General features: G+C 53.1%; 1 protein-coding gene across 1 annotated transcript in view; it reads right to left on the reverse strand.

Annotated features, from left to right (window-relative positions):
* Mgat5b (alpha-1,6-mannosylglycoprotein 6-beta-N-acetylglucosaminyltransferase B) overlaps nt 1-26,091 on the reverse strand; it is a 65,611-nt gene that overhangs the window by 16,484 nt on the left and 23,036 nt on the right. Inside the window, exons 4-10 of the mRNA XM_032913070.1 lie at nt 24,205-24,320; nt 23,588-23,661; nt 22,540-22,710; nt 21,808-21,972; nt 20,596-20,765; nt 4,781-4,912; nt 3,125-3,258 (exon numbers count right to left, since the gene is read on the reverse strand). Of these exons, the coding sequence (XP_032768961.1) occupies nt 3,125-3,258; nt 4,781-4,912; nt 20,596-20,765; nt 21,808-21,972; nt 22,540-22,710; nt 23,588-23,661; nt 24,205-24,320 (962 nt within the window). The remainder of the gene's footprint in view (nt 1-3,124; nt 3,259-4,780; nt 4,913-20,595; nt 20,766-21,807; nt 21,973-22,539; nt 22,711-23,587; nt 23,662-24,204; nt 24,321-26,091) is intronic.

The following is a 26,091-nucleotide window of genomic DNA, read 5'->3' on the forward strand; positions in this document are numbered from 1 at the left end:
GGCAGCAAACAAGGCACTCTCAGGCTCCCGGGACACCCCAAATTCCTGTCACCCCGTTTCCCACCTCCCTCAGCAGGAGGGGGAGCCCCCTCAGGGGAGTTAACCAAATACCCTGTGGCCTCCCTGCCAACTCCTTGAAGGGCACGTGGGGAGTCCCTCGAGACGAAAGCAACCTCAAAGTTCTGATTTCCCTGCTCCCCCTGACTGCCGGGATTACAGGTGTGTACCGTCATGCCCTGCTGATGTGCTGACCAGGGTCTTGCACTCCGCCAACTGAGGCCCGTGCCCAGGCCCCGGTGCCTCCCATCACAATGCCTGGGAATGCTTGTGAGCCTAGGCTGGGTGCAGAATAGACCCAGGCTTCCCGCTCTTGGCTTCAGGAGGTGAGGCAGAGCGAGCCCTGTCCCCAAGGCCCAGAGCTCTGTCTGTGTGGATACTCAGGACAAAGGATAGTTCTGCTGTCTCCCAGGAAATTCTCAACTTTAGAAGCAACCCCACCACACAGAGGCAGCCAGAGCCTCTGGATGGATGGATGGATGGATGGATGGATGGATGGATGGATGGATGGATGGATGGATAGATGGATGGATGGATGGACGGATGGGTAGATGGGTGGGTGGATAGATGATGGATGGGTGAGTTGGTGGATGGATGGATGGATGGACGGACAGATGAATGGACTGATGGATGGACAGATGGATGGATGGACAGATGAATGGACAGACAGATGGATGAATGGACAGATGGATGGATGGATGGATGCCTCCCCGCTGTCCACCTCCAGCTGGGCTGGCTGCCTTCCTCTTCCGGTGGCCTTCCTCTCCTCAGCAGCTGAGGACACATCAGGCCTGCCTTGCCCTCCACCAGAAGGAACAGATTTAGAGTATAATTAGCTGAATCACTCAGTGTGAATGGACAAGGAAGGGCCATGGCCAATTAAAATAACGGGGACAATTAGACAAAGGGCTCAGGGCAGGTGGAGGTTAGGCCAGGTGAGGGAAAGAGAGGCAGCCTGGGCTACCTAAGACCCTGTCTCAATACATTAAAAAGAACAGAATAATTATAAGGTGAGGAAGCACACTGTTTGAAGAGCATAAGCAATGGGGGGGAAATAGACGGAACATCTGGTTAGGGTTCAGGAGGATGATTAGGAGTTTGCCGCATCAGTAACTTCATATTCAATGAGCTCTACCCTGGACGTCTCACTTTTCCCACGAAGAATTTTTTAAAAATATTTTTTAGCATTAATTAATAATTAATTAATTGTGTGTGCATGCATGCCTGTGTGCGTGCACTTGTGTGCGTGCACTTGTGTGCTATGGTGCATGTGTGGAGGTCAGTTTGTGGGAGTTGGTTCTTTCCTTCACACTGTGGGTCCCAGGGAACTCAGGGGATTAGGCTTGGTGGCAAGCTTTTTTACTTGGTGATTTACCTTGATAGGCCATGTTAGAAAGCCCTTCTTTCTTTGAGACAATGTTTCACTGTGTAGCTCTAGCTGTCCTGGAAGTCGCTCTGTAGACCAGGATGGCCTCCAACTCACACAGATCCACCTGCCTCTGCCTCCCTAGTGTTTATTAGGTTCTTGCGGAAGCCTCTTAGCCCATCCTCTGTCCCCCTACCCCCCAATGACTTCCATCCCTTTGACCATCTACAGTCAGCTACTACACTCTGCCTGCAAAGTCGCTTCTTGAGCCAAACACAGTGGCACATACCTGGTCCCTGAGGCCTCTCTTATCAAATCTGAACTTCCTTTCCAAGTGGGACATTACCCAAGACTCAAATGCTACAGCTTTCGTTCTTCTACCCCAGGTCCCCTGCCCTCTCCTTGATATCTTTTCCCTCCCGACTTCATTCCCTGGGACACATTGTATCGGAACTACACTCCCGTCTGGGCCTCACAGAACTTCCAAACAAAGTGATTTCCACAGAGCTGCCTGTCCCTAGACAGGTGGAAATAACTCTCCGGACTGCAGTTTCCTCCCCCAGACTCCATGGGCTGCAGGAATTGTCCCACCCTTCTGGGAGCTAATGAAGCTGTCACTCAGTGACTCTGATGTCTCATCTCTGCCCAGCGTGGCCGGAACCTAAGCTGCTGACAGAAATGTCGACTTTGACGCTTTGAATAAAGATCATATCCCCTGCAAATCTCTGGGAACTGTGCGGAACCACTCTGCTCCTAATTTAGACACAATCTTAACAAGATGTTATCTGGCTTTCTGGCCCAGAGCCTCTGAAGTACCACAAATTAGATGCTTACGATGCTACTCCGCTCACAGCTGAGGGCCAGTAAGATGGCGCAGGGTGGAGGAGGTCCCCGCCACCAAGCCTGACAACCTGAGTCCAGGGAGTTCAGTCGTAGGGAACCACATGACAGAAGGAAAGAACTGATTCCTGCAAGTTGTCCCCGGACGTCCCCACACTGGCCATGGTATGTGTGTGCTCCACTGCCACGCCCCAAAAGATATTCCCTAGTGATACCAGACAGACCCTTAACCAAGAATGGCACATGATTGAAATCCCAGCACTTGGGAGGCTGAGGAGGGAGTTCAAAGCCAGACTGGGGTACATATTGAGAGCCTTCTCAAAATTTTCTAAGTGGGGGAGGCTGGGGATGTAGCTAGCCTAACATGCCCACGGCCCCCGGTGTACACCTCAGCACCAGAAATTTAAAAAAAAAAAAAAAAAAAAAAAAGCTAGAAATGGCTGACACTCTGCTCCTGAGGAGTTCTCTTCCTTCAGGCTCACCCCAGTGTTGGATCCTAACTAAGCTCCCATGTTTCCCGAACCTTCAGACTCATCCATCTGAACCCACATTTCTTTGCCCCACCCCGCTTCCAATTTCTCTGGTTGGTTCTGGAAGCTTCTGGAAGGCCACTGGGCCCCTGCTCTGAGCTGTGTGCTTCTGAGAGCTCCTAGCCTTGAGTCATTACTAGGCCTGGACACACCTTCTAGAATCTTGGTGATGCCTGCTTCTCTCTACTCAAGGGGATGGTTGGTGCTTGTTAAGTTTATTCCACTGGCCCAGGAGGAAGGACGCCTACCCCGGCACACATGGGGAGACACGCCCTTGCACACCTACCCCTGCACATACCAGGGTACCCCCACCTCTCCCAGCAGCACTCACGGAACATGGTCATGAACTGCTTGGGGTTGAGGTTCCAGTATCCCCAGTTGGTCCGGTAGCCATGCAGTGTGGCATACTCCTCATGGTTGTACGCTGGCTCCGTCCCGAAGGTGTCGATCACTCGGATTCTGCACCTGTCCTCCCCAAGAGTGAACCGGGACTGAGGTCACACCTTTCTTCGTGTGTCCCTGGACTAGGGGTGCCCCTGTGGCTAGGTCAGGGAAGTACGATCCTTGACAATGACTTCACCTAGGCACCACCACACTGTGTGACCACAGCCGTGCTTCACCCTTTCTGTGCCAGCTTCCCCAGGGGAATACCAGCGGCCACTCCTGAAACCTGCAGGGCCCCTGGTTGGTATCCAGAAGCCAAGCTGTCATCTCCTCTGGGGAAAGGCTAGGAAGAGAGGTGGTGTCTGAAGTGGGGAGGGGTCTGAGGGGGAAGGGGTGTGAAGGGGGAGGGGTCCAAAGGGGAAGAAGCTTCCTTCATTGTCTACAGTCATTTGTAAACTGTGCTTGTTGGGAAGAAGAGTGTTCATGGGTGGGGTCCTGGGGACCTGAGCTTGGGAGACTGCCCCCAAGCCTTTTCTGCAAATGGGGTCCCTCCCAGGGCTCAAAAGAAGTTCCCATCCCTGGCTTCCCTCCTTCACTGTCACAGCCGCCCCGCCCCAAACCCCAGAGCTCCTATAGGATCAGCTAACCTAGGGCCAGGTCACTCTGAGACCATGGCTCCAGAAACTCTACCCACCCATCCTTCCCTGAGTGACTCCTGAAGAAAGGCGCTGGCACTTAAACACGCCCCCCTTCCCACCACACACACCAAGTTCCAGGGCCCAGCGTTCTTCTGGGTGACCCAGAATTTGCAGAGTGCTGAGGTCTGCAGGATTCCTGATTCCAGCGGAGAGGGGGTGGGGCAAGCAAGATGGCAGTGTGCAGACAGCGCACATTAATAACAAAAGCAATAACGCCGGCTGTCACCTCCCTCTAATGAAATCACACTGCTGATGGCATTAGAGCACAGGGATGAGCCGGAGGCTCTTGGTGCTAAACGAAGCCAGTGCTGCTGGCTGCACCATGCTCGCCTTAGGTCCTGGGGACACCGGAGAAAGGGCATTGGCTGACACCCTCGCTCCAGGCTCCATGGTGGGCATCTTGACCACAGAGGAGGGACTTTCCCACCCTCCTCACCCCTCTGGGATGCCTCGGACCCTCCTTCCAGGTCACCTCCCATCCTCCCAGGCTTCAGCCCCCATCTGGGAGGATCATGAATGGTGTTAAAGGGCTGCAGTGGTCTGTTTGGATGGGAGTGGTTTGGAGAGGGAAGGGAAGGTTGAGACAGGAAGAAGAGGGCCGTGTAGTGGTTCACCCTGGGCTAGCTGGCAGGAGGGAAGGCAGGGGGGAGGAGCTGTGGTCCCAGTAAGCCCTGGGTCTGGGTCTACCCTGGGCTTGCTGGCAGGAAGGAAAGCATGGGGAGGAGCTATAGTCCCAGGAGTCCCTGGGTCTGGGTCTACCCTGGGCTAGCTGGCAGGAGGGAAGGCATGGGGGAGGAGCTGTGGTCCCAGGAGTCCCTGGGTCTGGGTCTACCCTGGGCTAGCTGGCAGGGAGGAAAGCATGGGACGAAGCTAGCTGGGGTCCCAGCAGTCCCTGGGCCTCTCACCGGTACTTCTTGAAGGACAGCCCCATGTGCTGTTTCATCTGCTGCAGGCCGTGATAGTCCGTGTAGATGAGGTCAAAAGGCAGAGGTACGGTGAGTGGGCAGTTCCCCCGGCCTGGCGGCACCCCTAAGTTACTGAGAGAAGAGCCCATCAGAGTCTGAGCCCCGAGACACCCACCCAGTTCCCACAGGCCAGGGCGGAAAACAAGGGAAGATTGCCTGCCTGAGGGCAGGTGGTGAGAGCCCAGTCTCAGAGATGAATCAATCGGGATGGACGGACAGCCCCACACAGTTGTATGGAGCCCATCGCACATGGGCACCCACTGAGATGGGGGGTTACCTAAATCCACCCAGGTCAAGCAGTGCCCCTGGCCTGGTTCACCTGCCTGGAGGAAGGGGCATTTCTATAATTCCCGCGGGACCGAGTTTGCTCCAAGAGAAAATCTGGCTTTCAGAGTGCCACGAATGTGAGCTAAAGCCCTCCGAGGCCCTTCGGGGTTCCCTCAGGGCCAAAGATTCCAAATGTCACAGCTGACCCAGCTCTTGCAGGCCTCTGGGGAGCCCCTCCCTGCTCCAGCCAGCCTGGGACCAGGGGCCTGCCTGTGCCTGGCACTTTACAAATGCAAAGGTTTTTTTTTTCTCTTTCTTTTTCTTTTCTTTCTTTTTTTTTTCTGGGACAGCTGCCTCCAGTGACCTGGAAGCTATGGCTGGGTCACAAAGGAGTGAAGATCCTGTTGTCTGGCAGGAGACTGTCAGTCATCTCATGGGACCCTGAAGCACATGGCCATGGCCTTTTGGCTTCTTTTAGAACGGCCATCTGGTCGGGGCCCTCCCTCGAGAAGGCTCTAAGCCTTGGCACAGCCACCACAGCTGCCAATTCCAGTGTTGTTAAGCACCCAACTCGGTCTATAAAACCATCTCCTTCATTAGGCCCCTGAGGAACTGACCCGGAAGCCCCCTGGCTTCTCCCCTTCATACTTGAGCATCCATTAAGTCTACACTGAACCACAGTGCTAGCGAATTGGCCTCTGCTGCCCATGGCCCCCTCCACCTTCTCCTTATACTAGGCCAGAGAGGAAAGCCCGAGGCCAAGATAACATGGAGGACAGCGATGCCAGGTTCTATCCTCCAGGAGACCCGTGGTCCTTGGATTATGAAGGCCCCAGGAAGGGTGAATAGCCTGGGGAGGGACAGGGCATAGGTCCGGCTGTTGGGAGCTGATAGACTTTGAGAGCAAGGAGGGCCAAACAGGCATAGAATGTGAAGAGTCCTTAACTCTCAGCTCCTAGGAGTGCAAAGTGACTTTTTAGTGGGCTGCGTGTCCCACCTTTTGCCTCAGGCCACTGGCTTCTTGCAGAAACAGGACAAAACCTCCTTTGGTTGTACCTCAGATGCAAGCATGCTGGAAGAGGCCCCAAGGCCTCCTGGGAGCTCACACCACAAGCAACCTTGGGCCAGGGAGGTGATGGGTTCTGACAAGGACAGTCTCATTAAAGACACAGGACCATGACTGATCCATTGCCTGGTTGTGTCTCGGGCTCTCTGAAATAATTCAAGCCAGGTGGAAAAGTACCGGCCCAGAATCCACTGTGCTGTTTGTGCTTGCTCAGTACATTCCCGTCCCAGGCTGGGGGAGGGGCCAGCTCACACCGTGTTCCCAGCAAACCGTCCACTATGGCCCCTTTTCAGTGGTATAGATGGCACGTGCCCACAAGACTGAAAAAAAAGGTGCCAGGATTGGGGCTGCAGATGGGTATGGTGGCATCAGGGTGGGTCTGTCCCTACAGAACACGACAGGAAGAGCTGGACCAGCAACCTGTCTTGCTGAGTTGTCTCCCAACTATGTCCCCCGCTAATGCCAGAAACTGCAGCAGAGCCAGGAAAGCAAGGTCCTAATGACCTTATTCCTTTTATATAAAACCTTTAATCTGGTCACACGGCCTCGGACCTGTGCCTCCTGCTCTCTGGGGACCATTTCTCCACGACCCCCAGGGGTCATAGAACACAGGTTTCTAAGGCAAGGATGCTTCCTGGGCCAACCGGTGATGGGGAATGGGCAGAGATCTGTGACACCCTAAAGCAGTTCTCAGCCAGAGAGCTCATGAAATATTCGGTGATGCTTTTCTGTGTTAAACCACCACCTCTGCCCGGTAGGGAATCTCTGCTGTGCCCTCTCCCCAGCCCTGAACTCCTCTAGTAAGGCCAACACTCTCAGAAGTCTCGCTGCTGCTGAGTTCCACAGCCCCCGGGGAGAAGAGGGCAGGTCTCACCCAGCTGAGAACCACAGACAAAGGGACCCAGGGACCCTTGCTCTGGCCCTCCCCTGGTAGATTCGAGAAAGTGGGTAGCTACTGCTTCTCCTGATGGGAATCTGGCTCTGGCAAAATGAGGATAGTTCTAAAATATAAATCACGGTGTCTGGGCTCATTACTTATACCTATACTCACATCTTTCTGGTTGCTTCCAGGCAATGTGTGTCACCCTGTCCCTGGACTCCTTGTTTTTGGATTGGTTTGGTTGAGACGGGGTCTCGGTATTTAGGTGGCCTTGGCTGGCCTGAAACTCTGACCAGACAGGCCTTGAATCCCCAGAAACCCACCTCTGCCTTCCCAGTGATGAGTTTAAGATGTATGACATCACACCTGACCTTCTAGGTTAGTTATTTTTCTTCTTGTTTTAGTTTTTTTGAGATAAGGCTTTTCTGTGTAGCCCTGGCTGTCCCAAAACTTGCTCTGTGGACCAGCTGGCCTTGAACTCACAGAGATCTGCCTGTCACCCAAGTGCTGCCACTAAGGGCGAGTGCCACCGGTTCCCAGCTGTTAAGCATCCCTTCTTACGTGGGTGTTGGGATCCCAACTCGGGTCCTCATGCTTGCTCTGTTTAAACAAATGCACTGCCCTCCCACCCCCTTGCACACTGAACAGCATTCATTAAGGTTCACCCACTCTTCTAGAAAGGCACTAGTCATCGCCCTGTGTTCTTATACATATAATTAGTTAGAGCTCCAAACCGAAGATGCTCAGAATCCTTGCGGTCAGAAGGACCCTCAACTCTGTTGTTCTGGTCATAATGACAACTCTGGAGCCTTACCTAATGGCTACCCCAATCACCTTGTCTGAACTACAGGCTCCCGGGGAGCAGGCCAGCTTCGACATTTCAGTGCTGAGCTCAGATTCTTGACCAATAATGTCAGTCAGAGGACTCTCTCCAGACAGAAATAAAGAGGTATCGGATGGGACGGTCCTGGGGGGGATGGGTTCAGGTGTGGGAGCGTCATCCAGCAGAACAGTCTAGTTTGGCCGGGGGGGGGGGAAGCAACACCTAATGGAGCCCGAGCTTCTGCAGGCAGCTGGCGGTCCCTCAGCCCTTGGACGCCACGGTCCTGTGTGGGGCTGGAGAAGCACTTCAGAAGGAAGCACCGTAGAAGGGTGGGGAGAAGGAGCCAAGCTGGTCCCCTCTGTCTTTTCCAGGAAGGAGGGAATGAGACACCATAGCCGCCGATTCCCTGAGGGAAGGCAAAAAGAGCTTCATTGCTCCCAAAGGCTCCTGAATACCAGGGAGCAGCAAGGTCAGCTACTCCGGGTGGCTGTAGGTTTACGGCCTGTAATTCAAGTGCACTTTTATGGGCCATCTTAGACTAAGTGGTTGGCTGGGGCTGCGGCTTGAATTGAACAAACACCAGCCTGACAGTCTCCAGCCAGAGGTGGCTCCCGGAGCTGCACAGTCCCAGCCAGAACACCCTCCCTACCCCTCTGCATCACTAGTACCAGCTCTTACTCCACGGACCCTGAGTCACAGAATAAGATCTCGGGGCTTCCGGAGGGAAGGCTGCCCCATGGAAGGGATGCAGTTTTTAGAGCTGTCAAACCCGGTGGTCAGAGGGATGCTCCCTGGACCACTTGGGTGGAATCTAAACATGCAGAAAGCTGACTGAGATGGCCTTGCAGGTAAAAGTGCTTGTTGTTAAGGCTGATGCCCTGAGTTTGGTCCTCAGAAGGGGCAAGGTGGCAGAAAATTGACATACACACACACATACACATACACACATACATACACATACAAACATACATACATGTACACACATACACATACATACACACACATACACATACACAATGTGTGTGCACACGTACACACACAAACACATGCACACACACATACACATACAAACATACACACATATATGTACACACATACACATATATACACACATACATACATACATACACACATACATGCACACACACATACACACACAAACATGTGCACACACACACATGCACACGCACACACAGATAAAAAAGTAATTTAATACAGAGGTAGGGGATGGATAGGGTGGCAGCCCAAGGACACGGACACTCACACAGGTCACCTGAGTCCCTTCACCTCTGTGCTCAATACAAATTGACCCACACAGAAAAGCCAGGGTCCCGACCACAGAGGTGGACGTTGGGTGAAGTGCTTGCCTTGCAAGCAGGAGGAGCTAAGTTCATTCCCTAGCACCTATGTAAAATGCTGGAGGTGGCCGTGTGCACGTATGACCTCAGTGCGGGGCTCTCTAGTCAGACGGCCTAGCCTATCCGGTTAACTCCAGGTCCCGGTGAGAGATGTTTGTTAACAAACCATCACCGGCTTGGAGATGGGTCTGTGGAAAATCACTTTGAGCAAACATGAGTACCTGAGTTTGCCATCCTAGTACCCATTTAAAAGCCTGGTGTGAGCCAGGCATGGTGGCTCACACCTCTAATCCCAGCACTTGGGAGGCACAGGCAGGTGGGTTTGTGAGTTCAAGTCCAGCCTGGACTACAGAGCGAGTTCCAGGACAGCCAAGGCTACACAGAGAAAACCTTGCCTCAAACACACACACACACACACACACACACACACACACGCACGCACGCCGCACACACACACACACACACACACACACACACACGCACACACACACACACACACACACACACACACCCCAAGTGCATGTGAAGCTGTCTCCTGGGGAAAGGACAAACAGACCTACAGTATAGTGGGGACAGTCTTGATTTTGCAAGGAGGGATCTGAAAATGACCGAGAGTGGCAGCTGCATACTAAACTGAACGTACTTAAAGCCACCAGACTGTCCCCTGTGAAGTGGTTAAGGCGACATATTTCATGTGATGCGCATTTTACAATAATTAAAACAGCCACCCCTCCATATGCCCAGATCCCAGCATTCTGCCTCCCAGAGGCACCGGGGTCCCGTCCTGCCTGGGAGTCTCAGCTGGTTGCAGATGGCACAGGGCAAGAATCAGCCCCCTCACTTTCTGCTCTTAGATCGGAGTAGGAGGGGGCAGGGTAGGAAGCAATCTGCTGGGTTCTGCTATAGAGAAGACCCTCTGTGGACATGGGCTGCCGGGTGGCCTTGTGCAAGGCCCTGTCCTCCCCCGCTGTCCACTCCCGTCTCGGCACCGTCTTGCTCAGATGGACCTCCGCTCTCTCTCCTCCGCTAAAACTCCCCCACTTAATTTTTCTCTGTGCCTTTGGTCGTGGCTAGAAATAATTTCCAGATACAACTCACGTTTGGGGAGAAACTATTCTCTCTCTCTCTCTCTCTCTCTCTCTCTCTCTCTCTCTCTCTCTCTCTGTGTGTGTGTGTGTGTGTAGGAGGGACTTAACTAAAAAAGATTTCCTAAAAGCGCTCAAATACCTTTGACTCCCATGCCAAAGGGCACCCAGGGATCCTGGGCTTCCCTACATGTGTTGCGCTGCTGGGAACATGTGACCAGGCAGACTTGAATGTTCTTTCTCTCCTGGGGTCTGTCTGTCCATCTCCTTAGCATCACCCTCACTACTGCAGGTCATTGTCCACGTCCCAGAACAGCAGGTGGTGTAATGGAGGAACCCGGAGACCTAACGGTGCATCTATGGAACTGTTTAAAAAGCAGGGAGATGGCTAGCAGGGAATTACAGTCTCCTGCCAGCATGGCCACCCATCCCTTATCCAATATCGGCCTTCTGATGTCATCCTAGAGAGCTCACCCTTGGTTCCCACCTCCTGGAAAGGTACATGTCCTCGGATACCTGCACCCCGGCAAGCACAGGTGCTCTTAAAGGTGAAGTGAAGCCAAGGAGAACTCTCAGGTCCCCACGTGAGCGGCTCAGAGGAAAGAAAGCACAGAGATAGGTTCAGAGATACCCACGGTGGCCATGGACCAAGGGACAGAAGAGGGAAACTGAGGAAGCGAGCTCTCTCAGTGTCGGGCGGATAAAGCAGGTAGGTTGTCTAAGGCTAGCACCGTCTTTCCCAATGTTCTTGGCTCGAAAGCAAGCTCAAGGCTAAGAATAGGATGGTGGCTCTCCCAGGAGAGCCCAGGAAACCATACGTTCACCCCTCTAGCTACTGAACTGCTGTTGTGAAGAAGCTACTAGGAGTGGCAGGTTTATATAACCCAGTAGTGCAAATGCTAGGCACGATCTCAGACTCTCTCACCCACACCATATTGGCAGAGCCAGGACAGACCGTCTCAGCAGCTCTCAGTGGTCATCATTCCTAAGGGTGACCCATTTTAGATCATGACGTCCAGGCTAGCCCCTAGGGACCCGCTCTCAGGTAGGGTCTGGCATTGGGGTTTTTTCTTTCCTATCCCAGGGGCTTTCACTAGCCAGAGCAGCTCCACAATGCCTCACTAAGGACAAGTCTGTTTGGAGATCTTGGGAGACACAAAGGTGACAGGGTTGTGCTTCCAGGCCCAAGGCAAGACGCCACACTGAGGACCAGCCACAGGGCTCTGCATTACCAGCGAAGAGTGGGGGACAGCGCAGTGGGGGACAGCACAGCCCAACTCTAAGGGAACTGCTCCCATTGCCTATTAAGTTGAGCTGTGGGGTTGTAAGAGTCAGCTCTGCTATCCAGTTCTTCCCCCAGTCCAACCAGCCCAGCCCTGTCCCTTCTGAGAGGCTGAGGAAACAGCCGTGGGCCTTTTCTGTGGGTGGCACACACCTGTTTTCCATCCCTACCCTCCCACCCATGATTACAGAAGTTCCCCTCTCCCGCAGGTGGTGGGGCTCACAAAGCACGGGCCTCTGTGTGAGCGCCACCCCCTCCCCCAGCTCTGGATATCAGGAAGGGGGAGGGGATCTTCATAAGGCTGCTTCTGTCCTGCACCGGGAAGAGCTGGGACCAGAGCAGCCTGATGCACTGCCTGGGGAAAGGCTGAGTGAGCCTGGCTAGTGACCCAGTCAGTATCCGATTGTTGGGCAAGTTGAGATGTCCCACCTGGGTCCTCGGCCTGGGAGAATGGGTGGGGCCAGCCAGGGATGGAGGAGAGACTAACAGGAAAGTGAGCCTAAGCAAGTGAGGAGGGAGGGGAGAGCTGGAGAGTGACAGGTCGATCAGTGTCAATCACAGGTAGCCACACCCTCTTGGGGTGGGGCACTGTAGAGAGAAATGATATAGAGTCCAAGCAGACTCCCTTTCTTTTCCTGATCCGTGGACTTATGGATTAGGAAGTATCCGAAGCACTCAGAAAATCGTAAAGGAAATAAGAGAACGAGTTTCTGAACACTGCACCTCCACTACCCAGCCTGGCTCCAAACACACACACACACACACACACACACACACACACACACACACACACACACGGCACACATGCCTGTGTACATGTGAAGGCCAGAGGAGGATGTCAGGTGTCATTTCTATCACTCTTCCTTATTCCCTTGAGACAATAGTGAACCTGGAGCGAGGCTGGCAGCCATTAAGCCCCAGTAGTCCTTCTGCCTCATCAGCCACAGCACTGGGGTTAAAGGCATGAGTATGGCCATGTCTGGCTTTTTTACATGGGTGCCATCTGGTAAGACAGCAAATGTGCTAACTCTGGTTTCTTTTCCTTTCTTACCAACTCATTAATGCCTTGCTGGGGACCCACCTAACCCTGACTACATCCTTAAGACCCCGCCTCCAAATGCCACTCACATGACTGTGGTGAGCAAGTCCCCTACACATAAATTCTGAGGACACCCTCCATCTTAGTCCCATTTCTGTTTCCGTGATGAAATACCCTGTCCTGACAAAAACAACTTGAGGGAGTAAGGGCTCAGTAGGTTTGCAATTCCAGGGTACAGTCTATCGCTGTGGGGAAGTCAAGGCAGGAACTTGAAGCCCTCAGTCATCACATCCACAGTCAAGAGCACTGGGCAATGAACCCATGCATGCACGCTGGGGCTCACCTTGCTTTCTGCACTCTTAGACAGTATGAGATTTCCCCTAGCCTAGGGAATGAGGCCGCCCACAGTGGGCGTAATCAAGATTATCTCCCACATCTGTGCCTACAGGCTAACCTAATCTCGATAATCCCTCACTGAGACTCCTTTCCCAGGTGATTCAAGATTGTGCCAAGGGGATACACCACAGCACCTCTCAGATAATGGCTGGCTGAGAACAGTCCGAGACAGTTACAGCCATATTTGCACAGGTCCAAACCCCAGAACCTGTCACAGTTGGTGTTATGGCTTAATTGTCTCCCACAGACTCTGGCCTTTGGAAGGAGGGTTGGTCCTTCATGGGTGGTGCCATTTTGGGAGGTGGCAGAATGTTTAGTGGGCAGAACCTGGCTAGAGGAAGGAGGTCATTGGCAGGGTGTCGTGAAGGGTGTCTTGTCCCTTCCTATCATTACTTTATACATGTGTGTGCATTTTCAAACTTGTACACACACCTGTGGAAGCCGGAAGTTGGTATCAGGTGTTTTTCCTTCATTCCCTTTCCCTCTATTTCTTATTTTATCTTATTATTTGTTTTTCAAGGCTGGGTTTCTCTGTGTAGCCCTGGCTGTCCTAGAACTCACTCTGTAGACCAGGCTGGCCTTGAACTCAGATTATCTGCTTGCCTCTGCCTCCAGAGTACTAGGCATGTGTCTCATTGCCTGGCATATTCTCCAGATGCTGGAGCTCATCCCCACAGCTAGCCTTGCGAGCCAGCACGTCCCAGGGATCAAGTCTCCACCTCATGAGAACTAGGATCCCAGACAGGCTCCCTGGCTCTGACTCGGAGGATCCAACTCTGGTCCTCACATTACACCGAGCTAAGTACTCTACCCACTGAGCCATCTCCCCAACCTCTTCCTGTCTTGCTCTCTGCTCCCCGGGAGCCTTGATGTGAGCAGCCTCAGCCAGACGCTCTCACTACCACGGTGTTCTACCTCACCTCGCTGCCCCAGCCTTGGCTGTGCACTGCCTTACCTCATGCTCAGACCAATGGATCCAGCGGAGCTTGGACTGAATCCTTATACCGCATGAGCTAAAAATAAACCATCCCTCCTTTCAAAGTGTTACTCCAGACTATTTGTCACGGGAAAGAGAAGCCTGATGGCCACGGCTGGCCAAGCCAAGCACACAAGGCAAACGAGATGTGGTTCCCGCTTCTGACACTCCCGGGGCGGGGGGGTTGGGGAGGACCCTTGAGCAAATGTCCCTGGGTTGGAGTCTGATTCCCTGCCTGACTGCACACTGACAGCCGCGGAGTTCTCCCTCCTCAGCTTCCTTGTTGAAACGTGTCCCTCTCGGGCTTCCGTCACTTACCACTTAAGTCAACTAATTTCCTACTAAACCCAATTTCACTCATGGATGGAGGAAGAGCCCATCGGTTTCTTTTCCTCATGCCATGTACTATTAACACTTGAAATGATGCAAACAAAATTGGCCAGCACTGCCCATTCTCCGCGGGCAGAAAGGGCGAACTTCCCTGTCCAACACCCACTGTGGAGACAGGCCTTCAGGAGGATGGTTCAGGACGCTCCAAGGGTGCTGGGGGTGGGGTGGGGTGGGGTGGGGGGTGTCCTGGCTTTATATCTCCTTCTCTGTGTGCACACGGTGGGAGCGAGGCGTGGGTGTCTGACACCACCTCCCCATGTGCTTATCACGGGACATTGTGCACCACCCCCCTCATCTAGCAACGTCTCGATGCACCAGAGGCAAGTGTGGATTCTGTGCACTGCCCCAGACATCCCTCCAGCGAGCCAGTTAATTAAAATGCCAAAACACGAGGAACAGAAAACCTGCCTCGTCCAGCCAGACTTCTCGTTAGTCAGCGACGGACCAGACACCTGGCAGGAACATGTGGGGATGAGCTGCGACCAGTGTGCAAGCCGTGTCTTTGTCCCGCCCGGTGCCTGCCCACACAGGGTCTGGTTGCAGCCGCGGGTGCTTTCAGAACTCCCCTGCTGCTGCTGCAGGGCTAACAGGCGACCATGCCTCCAATCCTATCCTCCCATGGTTTCTGTCCAGGCCTATCCAAGCTGACTGACTCTCCTGTTACAGCTCGCCTTGTTCCCCAAACTCCACAAGGTTCACAAGCTGCATACTGACTGCTTTCTCAGCAGGCAGCTTCATTTGGAGACAGTGTCTTTACCAAGAGGACAGAATGAAGGCTGGGGAGATGGCCCATGGTTAAGAGCACTGGCTGTTCTTACAGAGAACCCATGTCCAATTCCCAGCATTCATATGGGAGTTCACAACCATCTGTTACTCCAGCTCCAGAGGGATCTCTGGCCTCCAAAGGCACCAGGCACACACGTGGGGTAGGTGTGCCTATGTGAAGGCAGAACACCCACCCACATACATTAAAAAAAAGGTTCTTTTATAAAAAAGAAGCTTGGGTCAGTCGCCTGAGCCCTCCCTCATGCGACTGTGACATTTTATTTTATGAGCCAGGGTCAGTCCTAGTCTCGTTTCTGCTATGATAAAATATCCTGACAGAAGGCAGATTACAGAGAGAGGGTTTGCCCAACCCTGTCCATCATTGTGGGGAAGTCGAGGCAGAAACTTACAGGAACTGTGCACATAAATCAAGAGCAGAGAGAATGAATGCACGAAGGCTTCCTTCTCTTACCAGCCCTCTCTATTCCTAAACAGTCCAGGACTTCTGGCCTAGGGAATGGTGCTGCCCACACTGGGCTGAGTCTTCTCACTTCCATTAAAGTAAATCAACCGCCTCCCACAGACGTGCCAAGCGTCTATAGACAAGTCCTCACCGAGAATCTAGGTTATATCACGTTACAATCATCACAACCAACCATCACAGGGTCTCTTATTCTGTAGCCAAAGCTGGCCTCAAACTCATGGCAACTCTCCTGTTTCAGTTCAGGCTCCCGAGTGCTGGGGTTACAGATTCGAACCATCATATCCGGCAAGGACTGAGTCCTTGTAATGGGTGAAGTTTGGATACTGACGCACGCTTGAAGAGGCCAAGCAGAGGGAGGCAGGGATAAGGCTGACGAATGCAAGTGCCATGGAGTGCACCATAATGGACCTTTTCTTGACGGCTTAGGAGGACTCAGCCTGTCACACCAGATCTCAGACTTCTGGCCTCCAGGGCCATGAGGGAGAACCTCTTGTTTAAGCTGCTTTGCCACAATATCTTTGCTGCCACAACCGGAGAGAAACCCAGCACATCCCAGCAGTCTTTGGCCATGACAGGCCTGCACTGCTGTAGTGCCAGAGAGACAGAATGTGCACTGAAGACCACGGCTCAGCGTTCGCTGGGTTTACATCCGTCAATCTCACAATCGCAGTGGGGAAAAAGTGGGTCTTTATATCCAACAAAGTGTGAGACCACAAAACACACACACACACACACACACACACACACACACACACACACACACACACCAGTCCAGGCCCACCAGCCTAGGGATGGCACTGCTCACAGTGGGCTTGGCCCCTCCCACATCAATTCCCAATCAAGACAGTTTCTCACAGCCATAGTCACAGGCACAGCTAATCTTGGCAATTGCCCAACGGAGGTTCCTTCTTCTCAGGTTACTACAGGTTGTTGTCAAGTTGACAAAAATTAACCAGTTCCTTGGGCTCCTCCTTGTCCAAATCTCCCGCACCGGGCCTCACCCCTTTCTCAGCCCCTGCAGCCAAGGGGATCCTGAGTGCTTCCAGCCATGAGTAGGCTCAGGAGGAGCCCCCACACTCCTACAAATCTGCCAAGGCTAGGCTCCATTCTAGACCCTAACCCATCTTCTGGCCCTGCCCTAGGTACACCGGGGACAGCCCTTTGCCACAAATCAGGGCAAAGCCAGCCCCATTCCATGGTTTCTCAGCCTCAAAACCCCAAAGCTGCACTTAGGGAGGCCGCTGAGAAAGGTCACAGTTCTGAGCTTTGTGGCATCTTGACCCAAACATTCATGAAAATGGTTGAGATTCACTCAGCCAGGGTGCTAAGAGCAGGGTCCCTTTGCTGGTCTGTGCAAAGCAGGCAGGTGTCTGCTGCATGGGCTAGAGTCCTCCTCTCCCTGAGAACAAACCCAAATGGCTGCTGCTGTTAATCTTGGAGTGGGGCCGTCACCCCCTGGGAAGGAGGATTTGTTTTTGTTTTGACTGCTAGTTGTTTCAATTGTATCCGGGGACAGTTTTGAAAGCGTCTCCCCCCCCCCCAGGAGACCCCAGGAGGCGTTGGGCTGTTCACACCTAGTCTGACCAGTGAAAGCAAGATAGATCCCACTTACATTCCTCAGAGGACCAAGGCCAGCACTTTCAGGCCCTGCCAGGCCTACCAACTTCTTGAGCTTTAATTCTGAGATGGGTGACCTCTCAGTGAGGTCTCTCCTGAAACAGAGTCTCTGGTGAGGTGCTGGGAGGGTACGTGTGTGTGTGTGTGTGTGTGTGTGTGTGTGTGTGTGTGTGTGTGCGCGCGCGCGCGTGTGCGTGTGCGTGTGCGTTGAACAGGTATATGCATACAAGTGTGCATGCATCAGTATATAACATATGTGTGCACATAAGAGTGGAGGGACACGTGTGCACATGTGTGTGAGTAGGTGCGAGCGTATTTATGCCCGTATAAGTGGGTGTATATGTGTCTTCATGCAGTGGTACCTAGTGTGCATGTGTGAGAATCAGCATGTGTACTGTGTGTGCGAGGACATTCCTGTTCATGCATGTGAGAGTTGCATACACAGTAAGTTCATGTGTGTAAATGTGGGTGTCACATGCACATGCACATGAGTGTGACAATACACACATATTCGTGTGTGTTCCGTGCATGAGCTCGTGTATGTGCATGCATGTGGGTATTGTATACACAGTAAGTTCATATGTGTAAATGTGGGTGCAACATGCACATGTACATGAGTGTGGACGATACACACATATTGATGTGTGTTCCATGTATGAGCTCATGTACGTGTGTGTATGCGGGAGTTATACAAGTTCATAGACAAGTGTGTGTAGGCAAAAGCTATAGGTAGGCATTTTTTTCAATTGGATCAGTCATTACCGGTCCTTTCCACACCCAGGAAGCCCACAGTCACTGCTCTGGCCATGGATGGGCAATGGCAGGGCACCGGCCCTAGGCTCAGCATCCCATTCCTGAAGTGGACAGAGGAGCTGGGCACGGAAGGACTAGGGGTGAGAGATAGGAGAGGAGAGCCCTGGCATAAGCTAGAACAGAGCAACCGAACCAAGCACCAGCCCCCACCCCGGGGAAGACACCTAAGGTCTCTCCGCTCCTCTTCAGCAGATTGGTCTACTAATGGTTCTGTGCTGGCTGTATGCTGTGCTGGCCGGTGCTGTGACGGCTGTATGCTGTGACGGCTGTATGGAAGAAGCTCTCCTTTCATGGAGTACGGTTAGGACAGCTCACCTTGCTGGCACAGATCTTGGTGGGTCAGAAAAGAACAATCAGGCTGAGCACCCTCTCTAGTAAGTGGGAGGCCACCTGAGAAGGGGGAGGTGTGGGTAAACCAGATAGGATGTCCCCTGCTCCCATGAGTCTTTGGAGAGCATAGCCAAATAAGAGTCCCTTGGCACCCTTGGGATTTGTCCCATTGCAACCTTAGGTGTCTGAATTTGCCTCAGATTGCTGGTGCCACTTGACCTGAGACTCTGGCCCTGGGTCCGTGGTCCTCCTCTTTTCTCCATGAACCTCGTGACTTTTCTATAGGAAGCCTCCTGGCCAGGGAAAGGTCACCTCATTATCTGCGAAAGTTGGCTATAGTAAAAGCACCCTCATCAGCACACCTCCTGAGCTCCCTGCTTGAGGGAGCAAAGTGGGCATGGGGCAGGGCAGGCGGATCTCAGTACTGAGGTGACCCATGCAACTGAGCACACAGAACTCCCCACAAGAGGCCTGGGTAAGGGAGTGCTGTCTACCTCCCTGTATCTAGGAGTTGGTCCGGGACAGCTCCCCACTGGGTCCTTTTAGGTCCCCCCATCCCCCCTTCTTTGGTTTTTGGAGACATCAGGGTTACTTCTCAGCTGGCAGCAGCCCACTTCAGGTGCTTCCTGTGGGTGCTGTTAGGTATGCAGTACCACCTTGACCCCCATCATCTCTCTCCCCTTCAAAGCGGGTCCACTCTTGTCCTTGTCACTTGCTCTAGAGACACCTTTCAACCTTGGCTGTGCCCACAGAAGAGCATTACCATGAAAAATGACTCAGACCATGGGGATAACACTCCAAAGCACTTCTTTTAATGCCCCTCTCAACCATACAGCCCAGCCCCCACTTCCTCATTCCCCAGATTCAACGAGACTGGCTTATGAAATGGAATTCACGTTTACAGGCTCCCTGGATGGCTGAGGACAGGTGCAGCTGGACACACGTCCCTGGCACTATTCTCTGTCTTAAGGGGATGGCCACAGGTCAGCGGGTCTCCTTATTCCTGTGCATCGTAACTGCACCAGTGCACATCTACAAGTACATCTAAAAGATGTGCCTTGGTACATATCCAATGCCACACAAGAAGGACACAAAATAAAGTAAGAAAACACTTATGCATGTCTGTCCAACAGATGAGTGATAAAAAAAAATTACCCCAGCTAGACATTAGACAAGACACACACAAAGAACATAAACACACGCACACAGACAACACACATGCACACATATGAACAACATACACACAAACACCACACATACACAAGCATTGTACACACACACACAACATAAACACAAACAACACACACACAAGCAACATACACACATATACTCCTATTCTTAAGTATCCCTCTGTTTGTCTTTCTTTCTGACTGCTAATCTGATGTTCTCTGTCTGTCTGTCTGTCTCCCTGTCTCTCTCACATACACACTCCTATCCTTCGGTACTCCCTGACTGTCCATCTGACTTTGTCTGTCTGCTTCTGTCTGTCTGCTATCTGTCTGTCTGTCTGTCTCTCTGTCTCTGTCTCTCTCTCTCTCTCTCTCTCTCACACACACACACACACTCCAGTTCCTTTGTATTCCGCATGCTCTTACTCTCCATCCATACCCCCACCCCCCAATTCTCAACTACAAACAATCTTTTAGACCCTCTTCCTCACCAAGCACAGGGTGGGGTGTATCTGTCTTACTCAGTGCCAGAAGGACCTTGACAAGCCCGGCACTGGCGGTGAGCATCACCTGTCAACCGTAGTGCCTTCATAGGATGCCCAAGGAGTCCAGCTCCGAAAACATACCCTGAGGACTATGCCCAGCCCACCAGGAACACATGCGGCGCGGGAGGGAGGGTTGGGGGGGGCTCATGCGCATATGGTGACTCAAGACATTATGCATTAGCCTGTGAGCGCAAACCCAGACCTTAGTCTCTTGGCAAAGGCCAAGTGCTTGCGGACTAGAGCTATGCAAACACACTTCCTCTGAGGATTCTAAATACAAACAGGCATCTACATGGAAGAGGGAGCAGGAAGAGGATGTGAGGTGAAGGAGGGGACCAGGGCGGACCAGCATCTGACAGAAGACCATCTCCAGGCTGTGGGCCCCACAGGTAGAGCGTCAGCCAGGGGGCCAGGCTGTCCTTCAACCCCTCCCTACCCCGTCTGGCTGTGGACGGCTCCCTGGTACTCACCTCTGCAGCTCCTTCAGGGAGACTGTGACCCGCAGGCTGTGGCCCAGCATGTACAGAGCAGCCAGAATGTCTGCCCACTGCACCATCTCTCCCAGAGGCCCGCCCTTCAGCACCCTTGGGCTGAACACGTCCCCAGACTCCTCTGTCAGGAAGCCGATGTGGACAAGGATCTGGGTGAGTAGGACATAGAGGGAGGGGTCAGACGGTAGCAGCAGCTCTTAGGTCTGTATGCCCCACCTCCCAGGATCACCCCAGAAGCCAATCCACAGCACACAGGATCGCCTGGTTGGTGGCTTTTAGACACAGAACTTTGGAGCCGTAGGTGAATGAGGCGGTTGTGTGATTTCCTCCTCACGGAGTTTACTTTGCAGATGTGAGAGTGGACAACGGTACACACAGATAAGACAGAGTCAAGTCTTAAGAAATGACAAGGATTCCGAAAGAAACAGAGAAGTGACAAGCATGAAGTTCTCTATTACAGGGATGAAAGGATGGGTAGACAGATGGACAGATGGATGGACAGATGGGCCAACAATCATCCTCAGTGTTTTTCCCAGACTCCTTAAATGTCCCAAGGATGCAGGACCTCCAGGGGTTGATCATCCTGGCCCAGCCTGAGAAGGGGCCAGGGGCTCAACCATCCATCTTGACCCTGTCACCCTCAAGACCTGTGACTGAAATGAGTTTAAAAAAAATCTAATGCCACTGGTTCAAGGACACGCACCATACCCAGCCAGAACTCCTTGTCTACTTGTGACCACCCGAAACCCTGCGCCCATTTGGAACCAAAGGCTCATGTCCACTTAGAACTGTGTCTTCCTGGAACCTCATGGCCATGCCCACCTGGAGGCCCACACCAACCTGGAGGCCCACCTGATGGCCCATGCTCACCTGGAGTTCTGTGCCCACCTGGAGGCCCATGCCCACCTGGAGGCTCACATCTACCTGGAGGCCCACACCCACATGGTGCCCCTCACCCACCTATAGTTCCATGCCCACCTACAGTTCCAAGCTCACCTGGTGCCCCATGCCCACCTGGGGCCCCATGCCCACCTGGAGCACCACACCCACCTGGAGACCCACGTCCACCTGGAGGCTCACCTAGAGTTCCATGCCCACCTGGAGTTCCATGCCCACCTGGTGCCCCACACCCACCTGGTGCCCCAGTGCTGTAAGTACATTGTCCAAGCACTCCCTGAAAGGATAACGTACTTGCTTCTGGTCCCTCCGGATGTCCCCCAGCTTCTGTGCTAGGTACTTGGCAGCTTTGGTCCACTGTGCGGTGAACCGCCTGGTTCGCTTCTTCATGAAGATGAGGGACTCCTTCCCACTGCCCATCAGCTCCAGGAGGTGGGACAGGTTACTCCGGAACATAGCCTAAATTGGGGCCACAGGCCAGCTCTCTCAGTCCCCGACCAATCCCATCACCATCCCATCCCCAGCTTCCCAGGACAGAAGCTGCCACCTACTATAAGGTGGGTGCCTGCTCCGGCATCAGGGTGAGAGGCTGCGCTTGTACCTTCCAGTGCTTACACCAGCCCTCCTCCCCAGTTAACTGCCCACCCCCAAGCCCTCCAGGGAGCCAATCATCTCGGAATCGCCAGGGATGGGATGCCTTTGAGGGGTGCCAAGGTCACGGAGTGCTTTGAACCTGTTAACTGTCTGAGCCCATGAATCTTCACCCATTAAATACACCCAGAGAAGGACAAGTACGGTCCGTGCACTCAGAAAGCCCTCGGTACATGACGGCTATTACTGCTGTAATTCTAACCCATTAAGGGACTTCTCCAGGACTTCAGCCTGCCTCTCAAGCAAGTTCTCTGTACTGGATTCCGCAGACGGTGATCTGGGGATCCTCAGCGAGCAGAGCTGGGAGCCCTATTCCAAAGGGTCGGGTCGGGGGTTCCCTTCCACTATCCCTGAGGATATCCGGTCTAGGCCTACCTGGACTCTGGGAAGGGACTTGGCGGCTGTCCGGGTGGCTGTCTGGTTCCTCCAGGGAAGCGGGGGACAGAACCACTCAACCTCACTGAGGTAGATGAGGAAGGAGCACTCGGTGCCGTCTACTCCAAAGAAGGCGTAGCAGGGGTCAGAGGTCCAGCGGGCACGCATCCACTACGGAAAAGGGCAGGCCTGGGTAGGCAGCCAGTAACCCACACACCACCTCATAGAACCCACAGCCATGGGGTCCCTAAGCTCTCCCTAGTCGGGCGGGAGCTGTGAGGCCCCAACCTAAGGGTGCACCAGAGTAGAGACACACAACTGGGCTAGGGAGACTGGTCCAAGACCAGCCGGCCCTCTACCACTGAGGACCAGAAAAGGAGGTATGTCACCTTCCTGGCAGCCTCACAGAGGACGTCCTGAGAACTGAGACTCGGTGGACATAAAGGGACCAAGCACAACGCAAAGGTCCCAGAGGTTCAGCAGCTACAGCCCTTGTCCCCTTGTCTTGTAGTCTTAATTAGAGGCAGAGTCGTAAGGCATCCTCTGTGGGGGGCCAGGGCCAGGGAAGTTCTTTCCACAGGGGCTGCATGTGATCTCTAAGGAAGGGCTCTGCAGCCCCACAGCCTATCCCTTAAAGGTTCAGAGACAGAGAGGAGCTGTCGTTAGGCTGCGGGTTCTCTGCGTGCATAGACACAATGCAGTCAAAAGTGGCCCTGGAGGTGGGCAGGAGGGACCCTTGGTCCAGCAAGTCATGAGCTGAGCCAAGAGGACCAAGACCAGACTCGATGTTAGAACGGGTCTCTAGGTGACCAAGGCTCCTGAAGGCTCGAAAGGCTTCAGGCTGATTATCGTGGTAGGCCCAGTGGAGAGAACATTTCTCTGAGGTCGTCGCCACTAGCTTATGCTGGGTTAGGGACCTAGTCATCAGAGTCCAGCTGGGACAGAAATCTAGAGCTGAGCTGACCTGGGCAGAGCCCTAAGGAGGAACCTCTTACCTATCTGATCTCCACCCTGCATCTTCCCTCAGGGAGGTCCCCCTAGGCCTCACCTCCACTTTCCCCGAACAGTCAGGGAACTTGGGGTCACTGGGTGCTTCACACTGGTCCCTCCGACCTTCAGACACTGCAAAAAAACAGAAGATGGCTTACTGAGACACTGGGGCCTGGAGGCATCGGAAGAGAGGGGGAAAAGGGTGAAGAGGTGTGTGGTAGGACAGAGCAGTGGTCACCCCTCCTGCCCCCTCATCTGAGCTACCCTACCCATTTGCTCAGCCTTCTCCAGGTTCAGAGCAGCAAGCTCTTACAAACAGCTACAGAGTGGCCTTCCAGATGGACACCCCCCCCCCGCAAGCTCCCCACAAATTATACCCTTGCTTTTCCTGAGAACAGCAGATGGGCAGAAGCATCCAGCTTTTCCCAAACCAAAAGGAACCATGTTGGCCCACGCTGGTCTCCACATCTTGAAGCAGGCCAGGGTGGAGTAGACAAAGTCCCCCTACTGAGAGCCTCAAGTAGGGCCCCAAGAACTAGGCAAGTGTTACCAGAGAAATGGGACTTGGAGAGGCTCTGCCACACACACACACACACACACACACACACACACACACACACACACACACACCACTGGCCTCTGGGGACACAGCGCAGTGTCCTGGCTCTGACGCACCCTTGCTATGCAGAATCAGGCTGTGGCGCAGGATCTGGTCCACCTTCACAGCGATGTCAGACACGTTCTGGGCAATGGCCTGGATCCTTTCGATGAGGCTGGCCCCTGGGGTGAGTCTAGAGGGGAGAGCCAGAGATGAACCCATGAACAACAGTGTGGTCTTCCACGGCCTACTTCCCAGGGACAGTCAGCAGAGGCCACAGCAGAAACCAGGTGGGGGTGAAGATGAGCTGGCCTCCACCCAGCTCACACCTTGGACCCCACAGGGAAGCACACTTCTGCGGGAGTCTGCCGTGCTCACTGTGCTCTGAGTACGCCAGACACGGCACCTGGGACTGAAGCAGACAAAGAAACTTCTGTCTTCCTGCCAAGACCCTGATTGGATGGGCTCAGGAACCCCAGATGACAGAGGCCTTTTGCTAGGTGCAGCCAGCCCATCTGAGTCTGTTCACACCTAGACAAGTTCACACCAGAAACCTGGAGACCTGCCAGTGAACTAGCACTGAGAACCCATCCTTGTGTGTGTCTGTGTTTGTGTGTGGTGTGTATCTGTGTGTGTATCTGTGTGTGTCTGTGTGTGTCTATGTGGTGTGTCTGTGTGTCTGTATGTGACTGTGTGTGTCTGTGTCTATGTGGAATGTGTGTGTGTGTGTATGAGTGTGTGGGAGTGTGTGTGACTGTGCATATCTCTGTGTCTGTGTGTGTTTGTGTGTGTCTGTGTGTCTCTATGTGTATATGTGTACGAGTGTGAGTGTATCTGTGTCTGTGTGTGTATAAGTGGGTATATGAGTGTAAGTGAGTGTGCATATCTATGTGTATGAGTGTATATCTATGTGTATTAGTGTATGTCTGTGTATGTGAGTGTGTGTGTGTATGAATGAGTGTGTGTATGAGTGTGTGTGTGTGTGTGTGGTGTGTGTGTGTGTGTGTGTGTGTGTGTGTGTGTGTGTGTGTGTGTGTGTGTGTGTGTGTGTGTGTGTGTGTGTGTGTGTGTGTGTGTGTGTGTGTGTGTGTGTGTGTGTGTGTGAGTGTATGTGTGAGTGTGTGTGTGTGTGTGTGTGTGTGTATATGTGTGTGAGGATGTGAGTGTGTGTGTATATGAATGTATGAGTGTGTGTATGAGTGTGCATACATTCATGGACCCTATCGCTCCCCTGGAGCTAGGGTTACTGCTATTTGTAGCCACCTAGATTGGGAGCAGGGATCTGAACTCTGGTCCTCATGACTGAGCAGCAAGCGCTCTTAACCACTGTGCCATCTCTTCCACTCCCTTTCATTATTCTAAGGCAGTCTCATGTAGGCCAGAGTGGCCTCAAACTTACTATGTAAGGGAAGATGACCTTGAACTTCTGGTCTTCCTGTGGTCCCCTCCCAAATGCTGGCATTGCAATGAGCACCACTGTGGCCCACGTGGTGCTGGGAATGGAACCCAGGGCTAAGCAGGTGTTCTACCAACTAAGCCACATCCCCAGCCCACTTCTCTGGATCTTGAAAGAGCCCTGGACACAGACATTAAACCCTCTATTTCTCTCCATCAGTATGGGGCCGCTTTGATTTTTGGAGAATTTATTTCCTTGTTGATTACTGGCCAGTGCTCTGGGAACCGTATTAGTTGTTAGATGAAGTATTTATCTCCTGGCACAAGCTGCTATCGAGACAGCTCCCACTCTGCTGGCCTTATCTTCCTGTCAAGCACAGCCCCGGGGCCTTCTCCAGGAAGCCACTCGATGGCAATACTTAAACTCCACTTGCTTTGATTCTCACCTCGCCTTCTGGCTTCACGGTTTTGCATACACACGCACACACATACACACACAGAGAGAGAGAGAGAGAGAGAGAGAGAGAGAGAGAGACAGAGACAGAGACAGAGACAAAGACAGAAAGAGA

This window comes from Rattus rattus, chromosome 9 (genome assembly GCF_011064425.1).
Source record: "Rattus rattus isolate New Zealand chromosome 9, Rrattus_CSIRO_v1, whole genome shotgun sequence".
NCBI classification, from domain to species: Eukaryota; Metazoa; Chordata; class Mammalia; order Rodentia; family Muridae; genus Rattus; species Rattus rattus.